This window comes from Rattus norvegicus, chromosome 17 (assembly GCF_036323735.1).
Source record: "Rattus norvegicus strain BN/NHsdMcwi chromosome 17, GRCr8, whole genome shotgun sequence".
NCBI lineage: Eukaryota > Metazoa > Chordata > Mammalia > Rodentia > Muridae > Rattus > Rattus norvegicus.
The window spans coordinates 83673446-83701048 of record NC_086035.1 but is presented as its reverse complement, the minus strand read 5'-3'; the positions used below and the strand labels follow the sequence as shown (position 1 = coordinate 83701048).

Below are 27603 nucleotides of genomic sequence, written 5' to 3'. Positions count from 1 at the left end.
AGCTAAATCAACAATGTAAAATTCATCTTTGCATAGTCTATAAATCTTAAAGGACAATAAAGGACTGTCTTGAGAATGCTTAAGAAGTAAATATAAACTTGAAAACTGATGGATCAACCCGTCTGTCTCTGTACCAGTACCATGCAGTTTTTATCACTGTTGCTCTGTAGTAGAACTTGAGGTCAGGGATGCTGATTCTCCCAGCCCTTCTTTCATTTTTAAGAATTGTTTTCACTATTCCAGGCTTGTTTCCTTCCCAGATGAATTTGAGAATTGCTCTTTACATGTCTTTGAAGAACTGTGTTGGAATTTTGATGGGGATTGCATTAAATCTGTAGATTGCTTTTGGTAGGATGGCCACTTTTGTTATGTTAATTCTGCCAATCTATGATCGTGGTAGATCTCTCCAATTTCTGAGATCTTCTTTGATTTCTTTCTTAAGAGACTTGAAGTTCTTATCATAAAGGTTTTTCAGTTGTTTGGTTAGACTTACCCCAAGATATTTTATATTATCTGTGGCTATTGTGAAGGGAATTGTTTCCCTAATTTCTTTCTCAGCCTGTTTATTAGTTGATTTATTCGAGTTAATTTTATATCTAGCTAATTTGCTGAGGTTGTTTATCAGCTGGAGAAGTTCTCTGGTAGAATTTTTGGGGTCATATATGGATGTCATATCATCTGCAAACAGTGATACCTTTAATTCTTCTTTGCCAATTCGTATCCCCTTAATCTCTTTTAGTTTTCTTATTATTCTAGCTAGCACTTTAAGTACTATATTAAATGGATATAGGGAGAGTGGACATCCTGCCTTGTTCCAGATTTTGTGGGATTGCTTCAAGTATCTCTCCAGATACTTGATCAGCTGCCTAGCCACTACTCAGGACTCAGGTGACTTCACCAGAAACTTCTCCCCATTTAGTTTGTAAAATACAGGTTAGGGCAGGTACAGGATAGAAGGAGGCCTGTTATTGGATGTGAAGGAAGGATGGGCGGGAGAAAAGTCTGAAGGAAGAGGAGGAGACTGGAACGGAAAGGGCAAGAGACAGGAGGGAGAGGGAAAGAAGCCGTGGCAGGACAATATGGAGGCTGACGTTAGGATTCCACGCTGTACCTTTACAGGTTGTTATGAAGGTTCTTAAGGGATGGATGTGTACTGGGCTTTGTATGTTTAGGTGGGCAATTATATCTTATCAATTGGATCATAGGTTATTGTGTTGTGTGTTCTTTCATATGCAGATTTAAGAGTAAGGGAGTGTGGGACCGGGCTGGCCTGGGCCGCCCCAGAGTTGGGATGTGTGTTTCTGGCATGGAAATCTGCCTTGGGAACTGGATAGGTAGAGAAATTGGACCAGGCTTAGAGAGAAACCTTTGGCAGTGTGATATGAGGTGGAGCAGAGGGGGTAAGAGACAGCATTATAATTTTTATATTTCTACACAACACATACATCTCATAAATTCCATGAGAGAATTCTTATCTTTAAATAGGTTTGTAGGGAATTAAAAAGTCTATCCCTTTTTCATCAATCCATACCTATTGTTTATTCATTAACATTGTCTAGGTCCAGATACAGAGGCAACTTAAAGGAGTGTAAAATCAAGTCACTGAACCCAACAATTCAAACTTAGATTATAAATAATTCTACAAACTCAGAAAGCTAAATTCCTTATGTTTTGGGGAATCTACTTAGTGTGTTTCATGGAAAAATGTCAATCAATGTAATTATTCTTGAAATATAAGATTAATTAACTTTGTTATGAAATTTCTGATGATGTTGAGATCGCCAAAATTGGGAAAAATTGCAACTTAAGACAAATTGTGACTTGGAATTTCAGATTTGAATTTTATTGCCCACCGGAGCCAGAACCAGCGAGAGCAGCATGACTGTCAAGGTATGCATGGGAACCATTCTGCCTTTTATTAAAATTTTTTTATCTCAACATGGATATATTTTCACTGAAATATTAAATGATGTTGGTTTGCCATTCTAGTTTAATTCGGAATCCTGTATTTTACCTACTAAACTGACTATTTTACAAGCAATGGATTTAAAATAATTATACTAACCATGAATTGCAAACATTTTTAAAGGTATGAAAAATAATTCGCTCTGAATATAGGCATGTGCCCTCTATAGTGGCATTGTCTAAGCTTACAGAGCAGTAACATTTATTTAGCTAAAAATGTGCTAAAGCTTAGGGATACAACACAAACTCACTTGTATCACCATTTCCATTGCTAAATCATTAATGGTTTACTCTTTGGCTATTAGCCGTCAAAGTTACCCTCTCTGTGTGGAAGACATTGTAAGCTGGCTAGAGGCAAGTAAGTACTTTGAGATACTACTAAGAGACAACAATGGAGGTTGGGAACAGTGAGTCTCATGTGAGGTAATAGGAGATAACCTTATTTTGAACATAAAGTCAACCAAGAAAGAAATGGAAATATAATTCCTTGCCCACAACAACTTTTCTCTCCTGAAAACCTGCATGTATTGAGTACTGGTTAACCATTACGCTGGGTTATTTTCACAACCTGACATGGATTGTTATCTGCCCTCTTCTAGTACTGATTCGCAACTTTCAGAATTCACAGCTGCTTGAAACAGCCCATTTCCCAGAATGCTTTACTGTGCGCCCATGACTTGATACTGGCTAATTTTTAGTCATGGGCTTTTGACAATCTCCAAAATCAGGTCTTAACGAGAGCTTTATGAATTTTTCAAATCATGACCACCTCTTGCTTGGAAAACAATCTTTCATGTATTCAGGTATATAAAATAGGTTTATAATCAAGTGTTTAGTGATAATACATCATAAACAATTTGGTCAAGGGTCATTCAAGAGGAATGACAAAAGGTGTTAGAACTCATGGAATGTGACCAACTAGTTAGCACAACCATGATGGGTACACTTTGGTTGAGGAGCTCCCTGAGAGTGTGTCCTGAGGACTTCATGCTGTTATGGAGTTCTGCTCTGCTTGCTGCTCCCATAACCCTCTTAATCTACGAAATGTATGGAAACTCCAAGGGGGCTTCCAGTCACTTGCTAGGCAGTATCTCTGGCACTCAGAACAATAGTGCTTGATCTCTTGCTTCTGGAGCAGATTAATGATTCAATCAATACCCTAGGAAAGAAGAGATGTAGATTGTCCTCAATGACTAACAACCCTTAGAAAATACTTGGAAATATAAAATTGTTAGTGAAGCCAGGTTGAGATGTTTTTGCTACTGTCTCTGATGGAGAAAATCTTAGGGAAGAATTCGAAGTTCAGAAGGGCACACTCTTATTAGTTAAGCTAGGGACCCTTTATGGTCAGGGAACAAGAACAATGGCAGCACTGGCTCATGTGACTCTCCCTGAGGCTGGACTGGTGATACTTGATTTCTTATAGCCCTTTTAGCCCTCAGCATCTTGATATGATTTAATAAGAATTAGTAATGAGCAGATTACATTCTGAGCATTTAACAAAGATATGACTGGTTTTTGTATAGAAGTTCAGATTTGTGATTCTTTGAAGATTTTTGTAAGATTAATTTTAAAGGTCGATAATAAAATAATTAGTCCTTTCTTTGTGACTGCAAATCGCTGCCTGCCAGTAAGAGAAAGCGACTGAGAAAACTCCCTTGCTTGCTTACCCTTTGTTAAATCTCATAACGAGTTGCTCGGTTATGGACATATGTGGGTTCCTGAGAATAATTTGTTTTCTTTATCTGTACTATGCAATGTTATTTCTTGTGAAGGTATTAGGAGCATATTGTTTTTTCATAGTCATATTCACTAGAAGAAAATGTAAGCACATCGAAATTTTATACTGCTTGAAAGATTTTGCTTGGACATAAAAGGTATGAAAGAAAAAATTAAGTGTAGGGTTTGGAACATTGTTCCTTCCACTCTTTAACTATATATATATATATATATATATACATATATATATATATGTATATATATATATATGTATAAAGTTTATGTGAGAGTGTGTTGGAACATTTTCTATCCATCAAATCTGTATGTATGTATATATGTAAAGCTTTTCTCGGTTTGTCTTGTCTTGGAGCTTTTTCCGTCCACTAATTGTGTGTGTGTGTATGTGTGTGTGTGTGTGTGTTCATATATATACATACATACATATATATACATATATATACATATATATATATTTGTATAATTGAAATGCCTGGATCCTGCTTGCTGAAGATTTGCGCTAAGCATTGAATGTATGAATGTGTATATGTCTGTATATAGGTCTGCATGCATGACTGTACACATATATGTATGCATGTATGTATGTTGCATGCATGAATGTCTCTGTTTGTATAAAGTTACTGAAGTCTGCCTTTTGCTTTATCCAGCCAGTTTGCATGTATTATGTATGAATTTTCTCTTTCCTTTCTCACAGGCCCCAAGTAGTAAAAAGAGTTGAGAGTTTTTTCTGGTCACAGAAAGTACCAGCCCCAGTAAGTTATGCTTTATTCTTTCAGAGAAAAGTCTGTTGAGTAAATTCTCTAATCACTGGCTGCCTTAGGCAGCAGCCCCTTCAGTATCTGGACTGACCTCTGTCAGTGGTTCTAAGCATTGACCCCTATCAGTTGCCTGCCTGAGTTTACCCTTTGGTGTCCAAGCTGGATTTGGCAAAGTTCATTCTAAACCAATCTTTTGTTAAACTTGTGGTTATTAAAAACAAAGCATATTTAATACTAACTATATGCATTTATTTATTTTTACATAAAAAACAAATCTTGGCTGAAATTTTGATACTTTCAGAACATATAAAATTGCCAAAAAATTTCAAACTTGCATTATATTCTGACTGTATAGTCATTAATGGTTAGAAAGAAACTTTCAAAAAATATATAATATAAAAAGTCAATTTAAGGCCATTCCAGAGATTGTTAGGAATTTGTCATAACACCAAGACAAATTTTGATTAATGATTTTTTTAAAAAATAAAACTCAAATCAGGAACCTAAATACTCTTAAAATAAAATACCAACAGACTACTCTCTGCTATATACTAATTTTGACTTAATATGCTAAAAAAGATGATAGGAAATATTTTAAATATTTGTTTTTGCCATTAAACAATTATGTATCTTCAGAGCGGAAACCGTTTTACATACAGTAAAATCTCTGTCAGTTACCGCATGCAGTACCCTCTGACATGAACTGTTGGTGCTTTATGCTATTGGAATGTGTTTAGGGAAATTTTCTTTATTTTGCGTTCTGAAAAATGCAGGGATGACCATGGCCAAGACTATGGGTAACACCTCACATTAATTAAGTACATCGAGAAACTTTTTTCTATTGTCAATTTTTTCACAAAACCCAATTTTGTTTATATGGTCTCCTATAGGTCTATAATTCACAGTTTAAGAAGCTATGCCTTAATAGGAGAATGTGGGGTCTGGGAGATGGTAGAAGTGGGTGGGTGGATGGAGGGAATACTCTCAGAGAGGCAGGGGGAGGGGGAGAAGGGATTACAGAGGGGAAGTTGGGAAAGGGGATAATATTTGAAATGTAAGTAAATAGAATATTCAAAAAAAAAGAATATTCTAATAAAAGTCAATAAAAAAGAACAACTCGCACAGCAAAAGAAGCTCTGCCTTCGATTTTAGCTGATGCTCAGCTATGAGCCACTTTTTTTTTCCATCTTTATTTCTTATTTACATTTTGGTTGTTATTCCCTTTCCTGGTTTCTGGGCCAACATCCCCCTAATCCTCCTGCTGCTCCCCTTCTTTATGGGTGTTCCCCTCCCTGCCCTCCTCCCATTACTGCCCTCCCCCCAACAATCACGTTCATTGGGGGTCCAGCCCTGGCAGGACCAAGGGCTTCCCCTTCCACTGGTGCTCTTACTAGGCTATTCATTGCTACCTATGAGGTTAGAGCCCAGGGTCAGTCCATGTCTTTGGGTAGTGGCTTAGTCCCTGGAAGCTCTGGTTGCTTGGCATTGTTGTATATATGGGGTCTCGAGCCCCTTCAAGCTCTTTCAGTCCTTTCTCTGATTCCTTCAGCGGGGAATCTTTTAAAAGTGAATTCATACCTCTTGCTATCTGGAGGGTTCGTATTGCTATCTTGGACCAGGAAGATGATAGAATGTAGCAAACTGCTTAAGACAAAGAGTTAGCTGAGTCTTGATTCCATAAACTACAATTAACAATGTCTACACGCATACATGTGCATACCTATGATGTGCAGGTATATCTGCTTCTAGTGATTGGCTACTTAGATGACAACAGAAACTGCTTATAGAATACTAAGTTAAAATATGACTGTTCTAAACTCTGCCTGGAACTTCAGGAAAGATAGTCCCTAGGTTTCTCATAACATGTGTCCCCTTACTGCAGCAATTTTACTGCTGGGATTTGTATGAATCGCCAACATTTTAATGGGAACATTTATCAAGTAGACCGTTATATTCAAATTTTAATTGATCTGACATGGGTTATAATATTAACATAAATGGAATTTAAACTATATACACTGGGAAGATTATGTAATATTATATCTACGATATTAAAATACATTCCGTATTACAAAACACCAAGTTTCTGGGTCTGTCTATTGGATTATGCATGCTGTCTAAATTACTAAGGCATTTAAAGAATGGTAATGCATTTATACATACAACCCGAGTCATTGAAAACATTTAAAAGTAGCTAGTGCATTCACATATTAAAACAAGCTTTCTTTGGAAAGGCAATAAAGATGGGAAAATTACAGTCCGCTTGAAATAGCTGCTCAAACAATTTCCCAGGACAAACAGTAATTTATGCTAAGTGAACACTAATGCACAGAATTCCATTCAGTTCAATTGCTTCTCTGCTGTTGGAGGTGAGGGAGAAACAGACTAGTTTCCAGTTGTTTTGACTTGATAAATGTGTGATCTTGCATGTTCTGTAAAAATCTCACCAATAGTCCACTCTTCGATTTTCAAGCTCACCTGTATTTTTACACTAAATTCTAGGTTGTATCTGCTAAGTGGTGTGAAATTACTGTGATAACATCCATGGAGGACGTTCTCCTTTCCATCCATGAAATTACCGAACAACTTTGCCTACCAAGCACCAATGCAATGGATATTTAAAATTTCTCTACGTTATTGCATAGTAAATGCTGCAATAAAAAGTATCCTAGTGAGTATTAGGTGATGTGTATATACTTTATAGACTAAATAATGTAACTGAAACACAAGGGGAAAATGGCGGTTTTAAGAAGTTAGGTATTAAAATCAAGATGTGTTCTACCAGTCAATCAATAATTTGAAACTCATTCCAGTGTGCCTGTAGGTATGAAATAAACACATTTCCTCTTAGCAACCCACAATACATAACCAATTATGTCGGCGACATCTGTGAATTCCAGGAATCTTTTTAAATGTTTCTAAGCTTAAATCCTGCAGTCTCTTGTCTGTTTTCTTTCTTCTTCATCCTTTAGTGGTTATCCATCTGTCACCTCTGGGTTGCAATTGTGATCTTCCTTCCATTTTTAATTACAGACAGTAAATTAAACCAGTGCAATTAGTAAACACATATTTTGGAGATTTTATAAGGTCTCTTTCTTTGCAAAGAAGAGAATGATCAAAGGTCTGACGCCTGCTTTTATTAATGTAGGGAGAAGAATGGGTTCACTGTATGCATTTAAGAAAATCATTTCGTTTAAACTTTAATTTCATAGTATCTCTAAAAGAGAAACTAAAGGACAGAACAAGAAGTATAGCACAAAACAGTAATACTGAAGCATTGTTCAGGGTACTCTATATCACTTCCTCCAATGGTTTTCACATGGCTCACTCACTATTTTTTTTCAGGTCTAAATTTTATGGAAGAGAAAAATAAGAAATAAAGAAGTGGGTTTGGCGTCTCACACAGCTAAAAAGCAGTGTCAAGATCCAAGGACCTATCTGCATCTCAGGACACATTCATTTTGCACTAAACGTCATGTGCAGTGTTCAGGAGATTAGCATGGAAACTCCAAAATGAATTGCTGCACCGCATGCTTATCTGGGGGAAGCAGCATTTTTAACTATAGGCAAATATTCCCAGGAAATGAGTGATCTATGTAACATTTCACAACTATGTATATGCTAAAACATAAGCATTTTGTTTGGCTATGTATTAATATAAATAATGATATCAACAAAGAGAAATACAGGGGTTTTCACCATGTATAGGAAAAGACAAAAACAAAAGCAAAACCTAGCTTGAACCATGTCAAATACATGATTTACCTAAACCTGCCTTACATCTTTTACATTTTAGAACACAGTATCTTTGCGATGTATAGGTCCTAAAAAGAAATTCATTGTAGAACTTTATTTGGGAAAAGTAATTATGATTACACACAAAACCATACACATGTTTTCAACACAATCCCCAACTGTACTTAGACTTTATGAAATGCGTTTCAATAACATAAAAACACAACACTGCCTCAGACTGCATAACAGAATTACAAAGAATAATATTGGCTGCCTTTTCCTTATTAAATTTCATTTAACAATTTTTTTATCCTTTGCCATTAGCAATTAATAAAACTGTCATAAAATAAAGCTCTCAAACAAGACTTCAAGGCCTCAATAATCAGTTAATATCACTTTGCTAATGAAAACCTTGTTATCTGTGATCACTGCTTTACATATATCACTCATTTCCTGGAAAAACTGCTTCAGTCCAATTTGGTCTTTATTAAAAACTTATTCTACTTTTAATATTTACCTTATTTTATCATTTAATTTTGGGGGCAATGGTTCATTGGCTTGCCAGTTATAGCCCATCTTCAGGAGAAGAAAAGAAAGGTACAACCCTGGGTATAGGAACTGAAGAAGAACCAGAGGACATCATTCTGTGGGGCAAGTGGAACCAAGGTTGGGCAGATTCAGAAGCCTCAATGAATTCGCATTGCTGAGAAATGGTAGGTGTTTCATCTACTCTCGGCCCAGTTCCTGTCCTGGATGGACCATGTGGCTGACACACCATGGAGAAGACTGTGATAATCAGTCACATAAGGGCGATTCCCAAAGACTCTACTCATGCAGATGAGGCTTCCCTACCATATCAGATCAAGCCAATAGAAAGCATGTGCTTTTAGAGCCCAACCCACCCCAAACGTATGCAAGAGCTTATCCACAAGGAATAAAGGTGCCTCGCGTTATTTCATCAAAGGTCATCTAAAAGCGTCTGTCTTATAGAGCTGTACCACTTTGAGGAAGAGAATCCTCTGCCTAAGCTTTCATCTCTGGATGCTGCTCAAGCCTATTGCAGTCACTTCTGCGCCTGCTCAAGCCTATTGCAGTCACTTCCGCTCCTGCTCAAGTGTCCTGCCTCGCGGCACCACCTCTGGGGCAGCAGGGACCAAGACCCAACTATGAATAGAACCACAAAGAAAATGGACACACAATTCCTTGGACTGACTCTCTCTCTCTCTCTCTCTCTCTCTCTCTCTCTCTCTCTCTCTCTCTCTCTCTCTCTCTCTCTGGTTTGCATGTGCGTGTGTGTGTATCTAAGAGTGACGTAGCTGGATTTTGAGATAGAGCAATTGCCCGCAATGAATAAGAATTCTCTTCCCCATTATCCTTACAGAATGAGTTGCCATTTGTTTTATTGATCTCCATTCACACAGGGGTAAAAATGAACTCCCAAAAGAGTTTTATTTTTCATTTCCACCAAAGGCAGGCTAGAAGCTCATCAACAGATGAATGGATAATGAAAATGTGCTACATTCACACAACGGAATGTTACGTAATGATTAAGAGAAATGAAAATTTTAAGTTTGCAAGTAAATGGAGGTAAAAGTAAAACATACTGACTAAGGTAACCACTATCTAGAAAGACAAAATTATGGGTTTCCTCTTCTATGTGTATGTTATATTTTAAAGTTTCAATGTGTTATGAAATTAGAATAACTGCTGACCTGGGTACCTAGTATGTAATCAGTGGAGAGGAGAAGATCCTCCAGTGAAGGGGAAATGGAATATAGTGTTATGGAGACATAATGTATAATCTACGGTAGGAGGAATAAACAGGGAGGAAGATGAGGAAAGAGTAAAGTAGGAGAGCTACCTGGAAACCTAATGTTTAGAAGCTTTCTAAATAAGTACACATATGAGAGGAATTTAAAGGTGCCACATAGAAGGAAAACAACGGACTGACTAGACATGTCATGCCACCATGGAAAGCCTCCTGTGCCAGAAATGATAGGCACTAACTCTCTTAATGCAACTTTCCTTAAGGTCAAAAGAAAGCATTTGGATTGTTACTTGGTTAGGCTGCTAGCCACCTCTCCTTAAATATCAGAATCCTGAAGCATCCTCTAAAGTCACAATGAAGTCGGTATTTCATGATTGCTTCAGTTTTAACTCCCAACGTAGGCATTTCACTCTTAACAATGTGTGTGCTTATAATTGCACTGGTCTAATATCTTAATGTGGTTAAGTGTACATTGATAGATTACTGAAAGTAATCAATGGGCCCATTTATTTTTATCTTCTTCACTCACAATCTGGAAAGTATCAACTATTTTACCTCCATCTCGCGTGTTTGTTTTCTAAAACTATGCCCTATATATGTGCACTTTGAGGGAAAAAAATCTCTAAGGAAGTTCTGAGTTTTTCCATTTTTAGGTATCGAGCTCCTTGAGACTGTTTATTCCTGCTGAGAGATCCACAGCCACATCCACAGAATACGTGACTATCTCCTCTTTGACATGACATCCGTCCTGCCTTTGCCGCCCTCTCTACCATGCTCCTCATGTAGTCCACTGTGTATGCTATGTGAGCCTCAAGCTGAGTCTGCCATTTCCTCAGAGAAGCAGCACTGTGGCTCCAAATTCCAGTACATGTAATAAATATCTTCTGTGCATCCTATTAACATACTCATGAATTTTTGTTTTCAGCATTTAATCATAGCCTACCAGATAGGATAGTATGGTACTTTTTCTCTGTTCCTTTGACTCACTGGTTTTTATTAGGAACACAGATCTGTCGAAGACTACCCTTGACTTGGATAGGGTTTTCTGGGAGAAAGGGTGTGTGGGAGCAGCAAAAGAAATGACTTAGTAAAATCGTAGATGGAAAGCTGACGGCTTATGTTCTGCTAGAGACAATTTTCCAGATTGCTCTATGCTCTGTGTCCTTCTCTAGGCAGATTTTCAGACTGCTCTCTATGTTCTTTCTCTGGAGACAATTCTCATGCATACATCCCCACCCCCTCAATTCTAAAAGCTCTCTGGATAGATCAAAACGCCCAGTTTTTTTATTTACATATCAACTCAGTCATTACTCTAGGTTCCCTTTTATTATCCGAAAAATCACATGTGTACATGGATGTTCAGAAGCCAAGAATATGTGTCAGATCATCCAGGAACTTGAGATAAGATGGTTGTGAACCTTGTTCCTCGGCCTCACACCTGCTTGGTAAAGTCACCGGTGGATGCATCTATTTACCTCAGCATTCGAATCACTGGCCATGGGACTAAAATGCACACCACCACTTCTTCTAGAGATCGAACTCAGTTTCTCACAGCCACTGATCTATCATCTGAGCAACCTCATCAATCACGAATCGTAAAATGCATTAAATACTATAAAAACGAACAGTATAACATTATTAATAGTTGACATTAACTTTGTGATTATTATAAAATTAGTATTATTTTGTAATAATTGTTTACCTCTATTTTTTTTTCTTTTTTTCGGAGCTGGGGACTGAACCCAGGGCCTTGCGCTTGCTAGGCAAGCGCTCTACCACTGAGCTAAATCCCCAAATTGTTTACCTCTAAATGTTTAAGTGACTTTTAAAATATTTTATGAGTTTAAAGGTCTCAATATCCTCCAGTAGAATTTATTTATTTATCATGAATTTCATTAAGTAGCTGTTGATTAAATACTAAAATGGATCAATAAAAATGAATTATCTCTTTCCACTACAATATTTTGAGGCTATATTGCACTGAGTTCAAGAACTCACTTTTTTATAGGCCAGACTTGGATAAAATCAGCATAGACACCATTCCTGTATTCTAGTTATGAAGGAAGACTATACTTTGTTCAAGAAGGAGATTAACTGAGGAATCCAAAAATCATTACAAATAGCCCATCTAAGGAGGCTTACCCCTCAATATAGTCTTGGTATGTTTGCATTTTCTTCTGTGTATTCTATTATTTCTCCTGTGTATTCTTTTGTGTTATTCTAGGACTATTGCCAGTGAAGTGCATATAATACTGTCTACTGAAAACTATATACTTTGTTTTTATGTCATATCACCAGTATGCAAATTCATGGTGCTCACATCTTACAACATCGTCACTGTGCACATTATATAGTAAATTGCTAGCTCAATGATTTCCAAAAATATCTTCAAGATTTTACAAGATATTTCATGATAAAATGTTTTAAATCACAAATTATTTGAAAATATACATCCAGCTATCCAAATACACACACACACACACACACACACACACACACACACACACACACACACACAGAAATGTCAATACAGGCTGCTCATGATTTGTGATGGTTCAAGAATCGTTAGAAACCATTCCAAACATTTCACATCATTTGGAGTAGCCATGCCTGCTATGGTACTGGACTGGTGCTAGAAGCAGGAGCTATGAAGCACAAGGAGAACCACCTGGTTCACCGCAGTGTCCCCTGTGGTTAAGGTGTGGTGTTCGGCAGTTTAAGTGACTTAAAACACACGATTTATTTGCACGGTTTTCAACTTACTGACAATTTTACTAGAAAGTAACTTCCTTATATCTGGAAAATGCATCAATCACATAACCAGAATAATGTTTAATTAAAGCAGAATACCTCTGCTCTTGATTTTCTTTACATTTTGTTAAAATACACATGCATATTTGCTTAAAACTGAATCTTACTCTAAATCAGATTCCTTTGGAGAGTCTTCCTTTACTTGGCCTATCTAAGACACAACTGTCAAAATCGAGAATTCAGGTACTGGTAAATAGAACAGAGCTCATAGGAACTTTGGGAGACATTTTTGTAAGTAAAGGCTTGCATGACCCATTTTAGTTTTAAAACATTTTTCAGTAGGAAGCAATGAATTATTAGAAATTTATTTCATTTCCACCCATTCCCTTACCTTCTCCCCTCCTCCCTATTAAAGCACAAAGCAAACACAACTGAACACATACCTGTTGGAAAGGGAAAAATTGGTTCTTCCCTTGTGGAGTGGTGAGATGGCAGACAGTTCTTTGTAAGTACAATGTCATCAAGTGCAATGCTACCACGGAAGCCCTCCCCAACTCTGCCTTCAAATTTGAGTCGGAAGTCTTCATCGCTAGACAATGGTAATTCTTTTCTCTGCCAGAAATTGCCTTGTTCTTTAGTGAGATTCAGGAGTACCTTTGTGTGGTCTGTGACCGTCACCTGGAGCAAGAGGAGGGCCCCAATAGCACTGCCATACATGTGATAATTAAAAATGATCTGTAACGAGAACAGGAAATTATATATGATGAGTATAATTATTTCCACTTCAAAAATATTTTAATATCCTCTTCTTTATTAACAGATTTGGAAGGCAAATTAATGTGCACTCTATTGATTCTTGCACAGGTTAGCACTGAATGAAGGTAGGATAGATAGCCTTGAATTATATGCAGAGAAGATTGTACAGCATAGATTGAATAGAAATTCAGTGGAAAAACGAAAAGAGTTTATTTTCTATTTCTAAAGCATGATTTCTCAAGGTTATAGTTTTGATACTTTCTCTAAAATTCCTGTGTTGGCAATTAACTTCCAAGGCCAAAGTGCAGAGACAGAAACTTCATGAAGTGATTAGATCATCAGGGTTCCCTTTGTCAATGGACTGATGACACCATAAGCGTGGCCTTATTATGGCTCACATGGGTGTTTTTATGTTAAATTACAAAGGAGTACTTTGCTAGTCCACCACGTTCTTATACTTGAAGCTCATTTTTAGTTCCATAAGGTCTACCTTTCTCCATATAGCAAATCCTGCAGAGTTGCAATTACCAGATTTTACTTGGGGTGTTAGAAAGAAGCACCGGGGAGCAGAGCCTGGAGCTTCTAAAATTAATAAATCAATTTCAAGGGACTCATATTATAATAGGTCAGAGACAGAGTTTACTAGTTCGCCAGGCATTGTTACACAGTGGATAGTCAAGGAAAATTCTGGGAAAAAGAAGAAAATGGGCTGTAAACAAGAGTGATTCAGAGCTTTAGAAAGCTTTTATTTTGCCAGGTTCCTGAGAGAAAATGATTATAGAAGGCACTCTTTATGCAAGAAGAATACACTATTGAAACACCAACGATTTTGCGTACAATGCTCTAGAGAAGTGGAATGAATGCACTTAAAGAACGAAAGATATGATTAATTAACGTGTGTAGTGGTTTACTACAAAAGCCTGGACTAAGAGGAGAGACATACCATGTGACTATTCGAATTTCCCAGCTGATGAAGTGTTTTTCTGTATGAAATCGCCTTCCACGGATTAAATTTTCCAACATGAATTATACAGTGTTTTTCATGGGACACTAAACCCAACCTAGCATCACTTATTTTAATTATGAATGTAGAGGACAGGGTCAACATCATAAGGCATCAACAGATAGATACTAGGAACTTAGGGCCAGCTTTGTGGCCCACGGCTGTGTGGATAACAAGGAGCCACGGGCATTTGCATTTCCACAATGCTCTGCATTTCATTGGTTTCATTTATATAAAAGCTATGATGCATATATTTTATATCTCTATCTTAAGGTATTTTTGAGTCCTGCCCGTAGGTATGCATTGTAATATGGTAATATGTAAACAAACATCCTTACCTGATAAAAACATAAACTGTCCCCAAGGCAGCAAGAAGGAATTATCAACAACCACAAAATACTTAGACTTCTAAAGATTTTTTAAATAAAATTTAAAATTATTTAGAGATGTACTTTTTCATCAATTCCTGTATTCTCCCTGTTACCTATCTTTCATCAATGAAGAAAGAAAACAATTTAATTTTCTCTGGTTAAATAGTCCACAAGGTGAATGAACACAGATAATTTTTACCAAACGTTGTGGTCTTTCTGCTTACTTCATACAGATACTTGCCATTCTAGAGATCAGGCAATTCTCAGTATGAACTTTTCTTGCTTGTTTGTATTTAATCTATGTAGTAAATATTAATAAAATAAGCTATTTGTTTCAAAATTTTGACACTTCCAGGTATCCCTTAATAGCCTCACACTGGTGCTTTAGATAGGAGCAACTGCAGTGTTGTGACCAAGGGGATGTTGAGATGGGTGAGAATTTTGTTACTGTAACATAAAACTTTTAAGGGTTTCATAGAAAATACCAAAAATAGACAATCTTGGAAGCCAAACTGTGAGTTTACGTATTCTGTGCTTTTCTATTTAATTAGATGCATAGACTCAAGCTAACTTGCAATTTTGAGATTTTTCTAGGGACAGATAGAGCTAAATTTATAGACACAGACTAAACATATACAAAATCTGCTGCGTCTGGCTTTTAACTTTGAAGTGACAGTTCTTTGTAAGAGCAAAACCACATAAACAGATGCTTTGTTAAAATTCAGATCCGTAGAAACCCAAAGTGTAATTCTGCTGTGTGACTTTTCACTCCCTTGGAAAGTGCTGGTCAAGTTCTCTGTCTCTAAGAGGCTTGCAATTACTCTTGTAAAACCCTACGGTGGCCGGTGGCCGAGGGAAGAGATTGCACCGGGAGAGTCTGATCGTGAAGCCGGTTCAGGAGGAGAGAGAAAATCTCCTTCAATGAGGAACCCTTTGCCAAGAATTAAGACTGATGGTGAGGATGACCACCTGCTGGAAGTTGATCCATAGACTGTCTCCTTGGGCTACAGCTACCGGTGCTGTGCACATAGGAACAGCAAATAGAGTGATTCTGAAGGTCATAAGAGTTTATATCATTGTTGGGGGGAGGGTGGTAATGGGGGAAGGATGGGGAGGGGAAGCCCACATAGAAGTGGAGGGGGAGGGGTTAGGGGGATGTTAGCCCAGAAACCAGGAAGGGGAATAACAATCAAAATGTAAATAAGAAATATTCAAGATTAAGATAAAATTAAGATAAAAAAAAGAGTTTATATTATGCAACTTTCATGTAATCTGATATGAACACCCAGGTCGGCATATGAGTATTGTTACAAAATTTTAGGTTACTTAATTCAGTACAAACAAGTGACACATTTGTCAGTTCCTTGTAAGCAAGGAAACAGGGGACTTGCCGCTGATAGCTCACTTTATAGACAGTGACTTAAATGAGTCATGTTGAGTCCAGTAGCTAAAAATCCTTAGGCATTCACTCAAATCTCCATTTGCTAAGGATGAAGCCATTTTTTTTCTCTTGCCTGTAATTTTTCTTTCTTGTTTTAAGGACCACGTTTATTCTTTTCCACTCTGAAAAAGACTTTATCTCCTAGCTATCTTTAACTACCTCAAAGTCTTGGATATATTATTTATATATTATTATTACTTATTCATTTTTCATGAAATTCTCATAGTTTCTACAAGCACTAAAGGGGACCAGTGGTATTTCACTTTTTTTTTTTTTTTTTTTTTTTTTTTTGTCCGGATCTGAGGACCAAACCCAGGGCCTTGCGCTTGCTAGTCAAGCGCTCTACCGCTGAGCTAAATCCCCAACCCCACTTCTTTATATATATCCACAGCATTTTCCAGGCATGTCCAAAATTCTAAGGCATGTATAGTATATTTATAAGAGAATTTCTCCAATAGTTCTAATAACCATTCCCATTCATTCTCCCTCTCAAATACGTCATGCTGCTGAGTCTGAATGCTCAACTGCTCCACTCCCAGGCATCCTGTTTTCTGTATGTGACCTTTTAGCAGTAGTTCTTTATAAGATCCCCGAATTTGCCCTTCATACCTTGCAGTCTTTGCTTCTCTTGCTTATAACAGGGCTTGATATTCTGCCTGCTTTCATTGGTTGCTGTGGGAAAAAGCTTTTGAGAATGATGTAATGGCCAGAGGAATTCCCCAGGGTGTGGTCCACTGCTGGCTCTGTGCTTGTAGCAGGGATGTTGCTAGCTTTCAGGTTCCAGTCAATGTCCTCATCCTGATCTTGCTCCCAGGTACAAAGGTCAAACTCGAAGTCACAGCGCCCACTAGAGGTACCTGGAAAAATTGCAAACTCAGGTAGAGAAGGAAGAAAACCTACCTTTAAACGATTCTTTTTCCCCCCTAAATCTCTTTATTCCACTTTTTAATTTAAAATATAATCTTTTCTCGAACAATAAATCTGTTTATAGTTTTTACTCCCTCTATTCCTTCCAGTTTCTTCCCACTTCCCCTCCCCTCCCTTACCCTCCCCTTCACTCTCCTCTGGGTCTCCCCTTTTTGCCTCTCATTAGAAAAGAACAGGTTTTTAAAAGATAGCAAACAAACGTGGCAAAAATAAAACATTCTAAGACGAAGCAAAACAATTATATTGAATTTGGACATGGCAACCCAACAGGACAAAAAGAGTCCCAAGAGTAGGCAAAGACTCAGACACTTGCTCTGACCGCGTAGCTACATCTAAAATACACAGAGAGCCGGGTGTAGACCATGTACACCCTGGGCTTGCTCCTTCGGTCTCCATGAGCTCATGTCCCTGCTGCGTTGATCCAGAGAAGCAAGTTCTCCTGGTGTCCTCTATGTCCTCTGGCTCTTAGCGATTTTTGCCTGTCTTCAACAAGATTTGCAAGCTCCGAAAGGAGGGATTTGATGAAGAACACATAGTAATGTACCACCATACCAAAGCTCCTCCAACCCTTCTCTGAAAGGCTTTTATTTGGAGTATATGATATTTAACACAAATACAACTAGCCACGGTGCAAAGAATGAAAAATTTTCGAGTGTTCCGACCAAAAGGGAAAATGTACTTCCCTCTTCCTCCCTCAAGGATCCTTTTGGAAAACAGTGCAGAAGAGTATTAGATCCTAAAGTGGTAGATGACTACAAGGAAATATCTTTCGTGCACGGCAGGGAGCTGCACGTGTGACCTGTAGCAGTTGTCATGGCATACACAAAATGTAGTGCAAGCTAGAGCAAAACCCAGCAAGGAGGGGGCGTGGCATAGAATCCCACCCCAGCCCTGGAGCAATTGGCAACTGTTAACTGTTGGAAGAGGAAGAGACAGTTTTCGCTCAGAGACAGCCCTTGGTAAGTGCACCTCTCCAGGGGAGGACCACAATCCAGAATCCTTGCTAACTACACTTCTCCGGGGGAGAGCCACATATCCTAGAATACTCGCGCATCACAAATTGGTCTGGAAGTATTTAAGAACTACAACAGTGACAAAGGATGGGGAAGGAAAGGGAATGATTTGGGAGGAGTTGGGGGGAGGAGATTGAACATGATCAAAACATAACTCTCAAAGAGGTGATACAAACAAAAGCATAACTCAAAGTCTTAGATACATTGTATCATGTAATAAAACTCTACAATGATATGTTCACTACAATGTTTTAAGTATAATAACTTAATTTGTTATATATAGCTGTGGCCATCACTCCACTCACAGAAGTTTATTTTCTACAAATCTAGCCATAGTCTTAAAGCAATTAATCAAAATATTTTAATGTTATACTTTTTCTCCTTGAAGAATGTATTCAGTCAGTGAAACTATTTCTTTCACCTTTGTTTCTCAGTATAGAATTTAGGAATGCTACTATTATACAATAGAGTTTAATTAGAGACCTATTGCCTGGAACAAAAGCTAGAATTCATCATTTTAATTTTTTATAAAAGTTACTTAATCTTGAAATGTAAAAAGTAAAAAATATAATAATTGGAATTAATTATTGCAGTAAGTTGCAGAAATTAAAGGTGAAGTTGTATTAAGTTTCAAACTATATAAAAGATGTTCTCCTGAATATTACTTCTATTGTTTAAGATACTTTTCTACCATTTTCAGGATTGGGGAAGTTGTACAGTTAGCTCTAAATAGTTATGTTATTGGCCATAAAGCTAACAATAACAGCGAATATGTTTCAGAATTAAGCATCATGCTACAATCACTAGGTTACGACTTATAGAATATTTGTTTAGGACACTTGTAAAAAAAAACTTTAAAAAATGTAATGTAATTGTACTATTTCCCTTCACTTTTCTCCTCCAAAACCCTCCTTCCAGTTCTTCTTGCTCTTTTTTATTAATTGTTGTTTCATACCTATGCATGTATGTATATATGGACATTTGTATAGACACGTTATTTTAGCCTAAATGGAATGAGAGTATGAATACAGTGTGGCAACAAATATGATTTAGAATTATTTTCAAACAATTTATGATTAACTTCTACTTAAATATTAATGCAGAAATGAAACTTCTGAAAAAATATGTTAGCTAGTATCCAGAGGATGAAAGTACTCGAGAATAAACCTTTGCAACCCGTCCACCAGCATTCAAGCAAGTATCACTCCTGAGGATAATGCAGAAAGCTTATTTGACAAGTGTTTGAGTTATCCTGAGGCAGTTTTATCTAAATGAGAATGTGAATGATTTTACTATCAAAACACCAGGAGCCATTCTTTCTAGTACACTGGCCAAAGAAAAACTAATGAAAGAATGTAGAAGACACAGCAATATTCAGAAAAAGAATTCACTGCACAAGAATCTTCGTAAAAGTGCCCTAGGTTCTTTCTATGTAGCATCGGTGGGATATTTCTTACTTATGGACAAATTCTCATCGCAAATCAGATAAATGTGTTTGAATTAATAAACTGTGTTTCTGTGGCTTATGGTGTAAAACTGAAATGTATAGGTTTATGGCTATTGTCAAATCATTTGGAATTATATACATTTTGTTGTTACTTTTTACCATTTGGAGACAGACTAGTGCTTTTTAGATCTTTCTTCTGCCACATTGAATGTCCTATCGTAGCTGTTGAATGTCTGAAGACACTTTAGACTGTCTTATCCTGCTGCTGTTTTGGCAAGCACAAACCCTGTACCATTTCCTTGTTCCTACATAGAAGCAGACGTCTCTTTTATAATGTTCCATTATCTGACTTTTTAAATTATCTCATATTTTATTATTTCCATAGAAGGAAAAGTGATACACAAAATGTATTTGTAATTTAAACACACACATATACACTGGGTAAAATCTGCTGTTAGGCACATGCTGTACCACTGTGCTAAATTCCCACCCCAATTCTTGTTTGTTATTAAAACAAAAGATTGGTCAAATTTGGACTCAGTGTGGGTAATGTCTTCATCTGTCTACTTGTAAATGTCTTTGAAATGTCTCTGATTGACCATGTTCTCTCTTTCTCTGATTGATGAGGACTGTCTCTAAGTGATCAAAAGATCACTGAATTACTGTGATATCTGTGTAATTGAGCTTGAGCTCTTTCTGATATACATAAAATTTCTATCTAATGAATGAAAGTAAAACATTTCTTACTATCATATTGTTTCTTACTTCAAGACAGCAATTGTTCAGGAAAAAGTATATACATTCTACTTTATTAAAATTGTACAGAAAACTTACTCTTGAAAAGTCAGCTATGTGTCTATGCTACTAAAAGAAGATATAAAATTATTTTATATTAGCTACTGAAATTGAGAAAATATTTACTCATAAAACAATATTTTTTGTATGGATAGTGCACTCATTAGTTTTCTGTCTACTTGGGACAAGCTAAATTAATACGGGAAATAAATCTTCAGTCAAGAAAATGCCTCCATCAGATTACCTATAGGCAAGTTTGTTGGATATTTTCTGGATTAAAAATTGATATTGGTTGGCCCAGCACACAGGGAGGTAGTGTCACCCATGGGCAGTGGTCCTGAGTTGTGTAAACAGTTTGAGCAAGCCATAAAGAGCAGTCAACAAACCACATGTCTCCTGGCGTATACCTCTATCCTGCCTTGAGCTTTTCCCCTGACATCCCTCAGTGATAAGAGTCTGATCTGAGGGTTGAAAGCTGAAATAAATCCTTTCCTCCACTAGTTGTTTATGGTGATGTTTTATCAAAGTAATTGAAACTCTAAGACAGACTGTGAGAATGCATTTGATTTAAAAATACATTAAAGGAGGATATTTGGAGAATATGCAAGCACAAAGATCAACTTTTCACGCTGAGGAGAGTAGTTTTGATATGCTCTACATTATACAGAAAACATAACATAATAATAAAAGTTTATGTGAGTAAATATCAAATCTCATTTATAACTTGAAAATAGGAATGCCCAAGGCAGGTGTGAGCCAACGTAGCTACAACAGGAAACAGGATTGACTTCACTAAAAATCACAAATGTAGTTTCTACACATTTGTAGAACTAACATTTAGTGATTCCCAATTTCCTACATCATTATTAAATTCACCTGAGATTTCTGAATCCTGATGCTATATACTGTGTTCACAGTCAGCAATGCCAACTACTTTGAGACAAGAGCTACCTTTGCATCTGATGATAAGCAGGACTCGTTTTTTGAGGTTTGTTTTGTTTTGTGTTGTTTTTCTCCTTCTCTTTCTATCACTTTTGCAAGTATTCTCCCTTGAACTACTGCTGGTATTTGGGATAATTTACACTATTCCTGTCATTTACACTTTCTATGCTATTATCACAGAGTAAATTTTTATTACCATTATATGAATATAATATTTTATATATTAAATTATATGTTGTATATGTTATACTTGCATGTTAAATATATTATATATGTGTAATCATATAGTCATCATAAAACCTATAAAATATAAATTATATATTGTACATATATTATAGTTGTATGTATAAATATAATATATATATGCATAGTGCCAAGGTTCTCAACATCATAAAACCTATAAAAATATCTTTCTCAAGCCTGAGTTCTCTGTGGCAATCTCTTGGGTGATAACTTCTCTAAAAGATCAGATACTTGTCAAGTTTTAAGTAAATACATGAAGTTTTGAACTTTAAAGCTCCCCTGTCCTTCTTTAACTAAGGATATACAATGAAATTGCCACCAATCCACTCATGAAACCCAGACATTTCCCACAGTTAAGTAATTCTCAGATCTCTAAGGTTCTCCTCCCGATATAAATTAACTTTGTTTTCAATGAAAGTACTTAACACAGATGTCTCTTTAATGGAATACTCAAGTGTCTTCCCATGACCCTCAATTTCTAAAGGTATCTACATCATATACTGTCAGAATATTATCTCTAAAACCAATACTTGATGGTACCACTCTTCTGCTTAGAGTGTTTAAGTGGCTTTAAAAGCATCCATTTCTGGGCATTGCTTCACTTTATTACTGTTTGTCTCCTTTGATTTACATCTAGCTATAACCTACTCTCCAAGTGAATGTTCAAGGCTAACCCCATAAATTCATAATCATCTGCCTCACCTTCGCATCTGTGCAGGCGACCCTGTAATTCCTACCATCTGGGTTTATCCTTTTCCATTTTTATACTGCTACCTCATACTCCTTTTGAGGCATAAGCAACACTAGACCAAATAAATGCACATAACCTGTTGGAATTCTCAGGATGTTCGAATTTTCTAGATAATCAAGAATTACAAAGATCATTGTGATAGTATGATCATAACTAAATTACTTTAGTATCTATTGGATGGTTAAGGAAAAATTAAAAGTAAAAAACAAACAGTTGGAGAAATAGTGAGTTATAGAGGATTGAGGTGATGGATATGAGGTACTATCAAAGCTTTTAAAAATACCTGACCAACTCATTCAGAATTTGCTAAAGGGTACTAAAGGCATGTATACTCAACGATATCAATCTTCTAATATTTAGCTTTTACTACAAAAAGTAGAACCCTCAGGAAATGGTGCCATCAAAGGCCATGCTAGAAAAAACACAGAAAAAATAATTTAGTATTAGAAAAAATTACTATAAAAGAAGACACCTGACAATCACAAAATTTTATTTTTAAATGAGAGGCAGTGTGTAACCCCTGGAAAGAGTTTAAGTGGGACTTGTTTCTCATCTGCTCCACTGTCATAGACACTACCTCTGTCACTTCCCAAGTCACCTAAGTTGTGGGAATGATTTCTTTATTGGCTCATACTTCATTTGTTAATATACTCAGTAACAACTCGAAGAAATTATGCCGTCTGATCCATACGCAGGACCTAGAGGATTTCTTGTATTTTAATAGAGTGGAGTAAGTGCTAGGAAGAAAAACTTTAAAGGTGAGCTCAATTATAAAGGAGTAAAAAACAAAACAAAACAAAACTTTCAGTGTAAACTACATGTTAGATCCAGTTGTAAAGGGCTTGAAGTAATATTTATGATTCATACAACTCTGTAGTTGTTCATAATTTAATCACCTCAACTTTGACATCTTGCTTTTACATGCTTGTAAAAAGATTAGCAGGTTTTCTGTTAAACGTTCATGTTTTCATTATTTAATTAATTGATATTATGTATTTAAAAACTCATATGAGGGAAAAAGAGAAGAAACAGAAGTCACCTGTGGAACTAAAACAGATCTTCAAGACATTATGGCTATCAAAATTATGATAGATAGATTCTATAAATATATAAATAAGCCAATTACTAGAATAGCATACATGATATTTTGAGTGATTTGTGACTAGTAAGAAAATGATATTAATAATAAACTTTTCCGAAATTTCAAGGATCAATTGATCTTACTGAAGAATTCTAGAAACTATTCAGTACATACACACTGTAAGGAATGACAAATGTCCAGATATTTAGATATTATAATTATCTACTCTAGAAAATCTAGAATGTACAGCATAACATAGTAATGCTATATGTTGACAAAAATAACATATAAGGCAGATATTTAAAATTAATTTTATCCGAAAAAAAGAACCAAAAAAAAATAAAATTAATTTTAGCTCGTAAAGCCTCTAAATGAACATGAAATAGTGAATGCCACATATAATCTGTCAAGGTAAAATTATTATGTATACATCTCTTAAATACAGATAGGTTTTTGTATGCTGGAACTGGTAGCCACTGGTGAGAGGAGTCCGAGACTTAAGTAATGGAGAAAACTGTGCTCATGAATCAAAAATCGAAACTCATGGAAGACACTGTTTCTTTCAGATCTGTTATTATTTAATACTATTCTGAACAAATTTATATTTTATATAAATATCTTTCTAAAATATAAACAGAGTATTGCACTGTTGTAGGGAATATCTTCTAGAGACTCAGACTTCCTTCTAGGTTTCATGTCTTTCCTGTTCTATTTCTTTACCACGGTGCCTTGCTGTGGACCAAACGCTAATTTATGAGTCTTCCAAACAACAGAACACGTACAAATCAATGGACCAGATGGGGCTCTCGGTGTAGCTCTAGTTATTACAATCAATTACTTTTTGACAAGGATATGAATAACAATATAATAATGAAAAAAATTAAAAGAGAGGGCAGGCCTGAGAGTAATGGGTAGCTATAGGAAAGTAAGGAATTTTAGCTATAACTTAACACCTTACATAAAAATTTAAAAAGGGGTCATCAACTTAAATATAAAATACATGTGATAAAACTTTGAGAAGAACAGGAAAACAAAATTCAGAGGCTTGAACTTCTTCCAAAGTCTTCTAAGTCATTATCCGGAAGAGAAATTATCAATTCATTGGACTTCATCAAAATTAAAAATGTTTGCTGACCAAATCTATGTTGAAGGAATGGAAACTCTATCCGAAGCTTAAGGGTAAAGACTTTTCATACATATATCAATAATGTATAATATGGTCTCAGAAGTGGGCTGGTAAAAATATCACTTAGAAAGAAGGCAATAGAATAAAGAAGCATGTTAATAAAAAGGAAGTGCAAATTCTACACGCACACATACACACATACAGACACTATAAATCCCAGCATTTAAGAGGCAGTGGCAGATATATCTCTGGTCAAGGTCATGCTAGCCACATAATGAATTCCTAGTCAGCCAGCCAGAGGTACCTAGTGCGATTTTAAATCAGAACTACTTAAGAGTTTGTGTCAAAGAAAAACCATGAATATGGTACTCAATATTATTAGAACTAAGAGTAATATAAATTAGCGGTCACTAGTACTTTGACACTCACGAGATGAGCAGGAATAAAAATGGTTACAATATCTAATGTTGTTTAGGTGTTGGGGGAAAAGCACCTACCAATGCTATTGTCATAAAAGATGATATAGTTACTATTGTCAATGACAATGATATCAGTAAGAATCTGTGATAGAATTACTTCAGTTGTATTTTCTTATTTTCTTGTAATTTTCATCAAACAATAATAACATGGAAAACTATGTTTTTTTTGCTAGCAGTGCTTAAAAATTAGGTTCTGAGTATAGTGAAATGACTCCTGATTTGAAGCACAGGCTTCTCTGGCAGAAGACCTGAATTTTTTTCCCCAACACCTAAACAACATTAGATATTGTAACCATTTTTATTCCTGCTCATATCGTGAGTGTCAAAGAACCAGTGACCCTTAATTTATATTACTCTTAGTTCTAATAATATTGAGTACCATTTTCATGGTTTTTCTTTGACACGAACTCTTAAGTAGTTCTGATTTAAAATCTCAAAGCCCACACAGAGATGTATAACCATCTATAACTGAAGTTGCAGGAGATCTAATCCTCTACGGAATGTATACTTACTGGTTTATGAAAAGATTTTGGGCATAGTATTTTGAAAAACTTTCCCTGTGATGTCAATCTTTTGAAAACATAAAATGAATTATATGTATATATGCAAATAATTTGAGGGATCAATAAAAATATTGCAGACATGAATTCTTCTTCTCTATTGACTGAGTGCAAAATTTGGACAATAATATGCTACCATGTTATTCAAAATACGGCTTAAGGAATAGGTGGGATCAGCTCTGATAATTTTGAATAGACAATGAAAGGTTTCTAAGCTCCATTCCGCATCAGGCTTCAGTAATGAGTTCTTAAAGCTTAGGGTAGCTGATCCTTCACCAGAAACCTAGCTTATTAACATTATGATACCTGACCTACTTTCTAACATAATCTCCCAAAGAAAGCAAAAGTTATTCCCAGTTCATGATTAATAAAGTTTCTGAAAACACACCAGTTGTTTTCAAGGTGATGTATCACCTTTATGCAAGCCAATGTTGGGATTAGTGTTTAAACATGACTTAATTATATCCCCCTCTTCGCTCCAGAAGTAATTTGCACTTAACTGTAACTGTCCCTCTCTCACACAGTGGATGCTCTTGCATTTATTCCCTTTACTAGAAATTATTCATCCTCCAAAATTATTCATGTCATTCCTCTTTTTCCTGTGATTCTCCAGGGTCAGGTTTATTAGAATAATCAATATTTCACATACAAATAAAGGCAAGAGAATTTTGGTTCTCATATGTCAGGTGGCATGTGTTAATTACAAATTATTTCCTTAGATTTTATATGCACTTTGACAGAGTGAAAGATGGGGTTTCTAGCATTCAATGATTTAGCTTAGTTTTTTGACTTTGTAACATACATAGAGACACATGCTGAGTAAGAATCAAACTTGAGCCATTGAAATTGGGGTCACCCTGGACAGTCAGCATGCAGGAAGAGTCTCTCTTGTGATGCTAGACATCTCCAACCCTGCCTGAAGTATCCAGGACACATAACTACTATTCTGAAGTATAGCACACAGTACCAATCAGCTAGGATGGCTTGTAGGTACACACTAAATACAACTTACTTAATTACATTTTCAACTTAGCATGGTTTGTTGGTGACACATGTCCAATATATGTTTGAGTGTCTTACAACTAACAAAAGGCACCCTGCAGTGCCATGTTGCCATGAATGACACAATTTTCTAAATAATGTTTGAGATGAAGAATGAAACTGAATGCAACACTTGGGTTATGCAGAGAAGGTTTGTATTCTGATATGACTAAAAATATAACAAGGGACTGGAGAGACGGCTCAGCAGTTGAGACAACTGGCCACTCTTCCAGAGGTCCTGGGTTCAATTCCCAGACCCACATGGTGCCTCTCAGTCATTTGTTAACTCTAGTTTCCATGCATCTGATGATCTCTTCTGGCTTCTGTGGGTTTCTGTTTATTTTCTTCCTAATAGGGTTAAGCCTCAGGGATGTATTGGTCCAAGGAAGATCGGAAAGATATGAAGAAGTTCTGGACTCTTCCCATATCTGGCAATTTCAGGCAAGGATGTTATAATAGATTTTGTCAAAATTGACAAGCAGGCAAAAGTTTACTTAGCAACAACATACTACCAAGAAAATGGAACCCTACGAATATTAGGAAGATTTCACATAATTTCTTTAAAAACAAAATTGCAAAACTTCTCATCATAATTAATATGGCAAAAATAACAGTGTTTAAAAATAATTGTAAATCATGACCAAATGACATCACTTATATATTTGTAAGCCTGCTTCAGCACGTAGAGACCTTACTTTTCCTTCCTTTTCTAGCCGTATTGCCCTATTATATTCTCTCTAATGCTGAAAGGGAAGGAACGAGAGTGTTCATGTTTGTTCCTGATGTCAGCAGTAGAGCATCCGTTTCTTTCTCATTAACTATACAATCTGTATATCAGTGTATAGATCAGTATATGTAGATAGACCATGCAACAACACAGGGCACTATTTTCCACATTCCAGGGTAAGAGTTC

The 27603-nt window shown here is 36.2% G+C and overlaps 1 protein-coding gene across 1 annotated transcript in view; it reads right to left on the bottom strand.

The window, feature by feature from the left end:
* The window catches only part of Malrd1 (MAM and LDL receptor class A domain containing 1), a 712187-nt gene that overhangs the window by 338510 nt on the left and 346074 nt on the right, over positions 1 to 27603 (bottom strand). The window contains exons 24-25 of the mRNA NM_001287618.3: positions 16895 to 17142; positions 13158 to 13449 (exon numbers count right to left, since the gene is read on the bottom strand). Coding sequence (NP_001274547.3) covers positions 13158 to 13449; positions 16895 to 17142 — 540 coding nt within the window. The remainder of the gene's footprint in view (positions 1 to 13157; positions 13450 to 16894; positions 17143 to 27603) is intronic.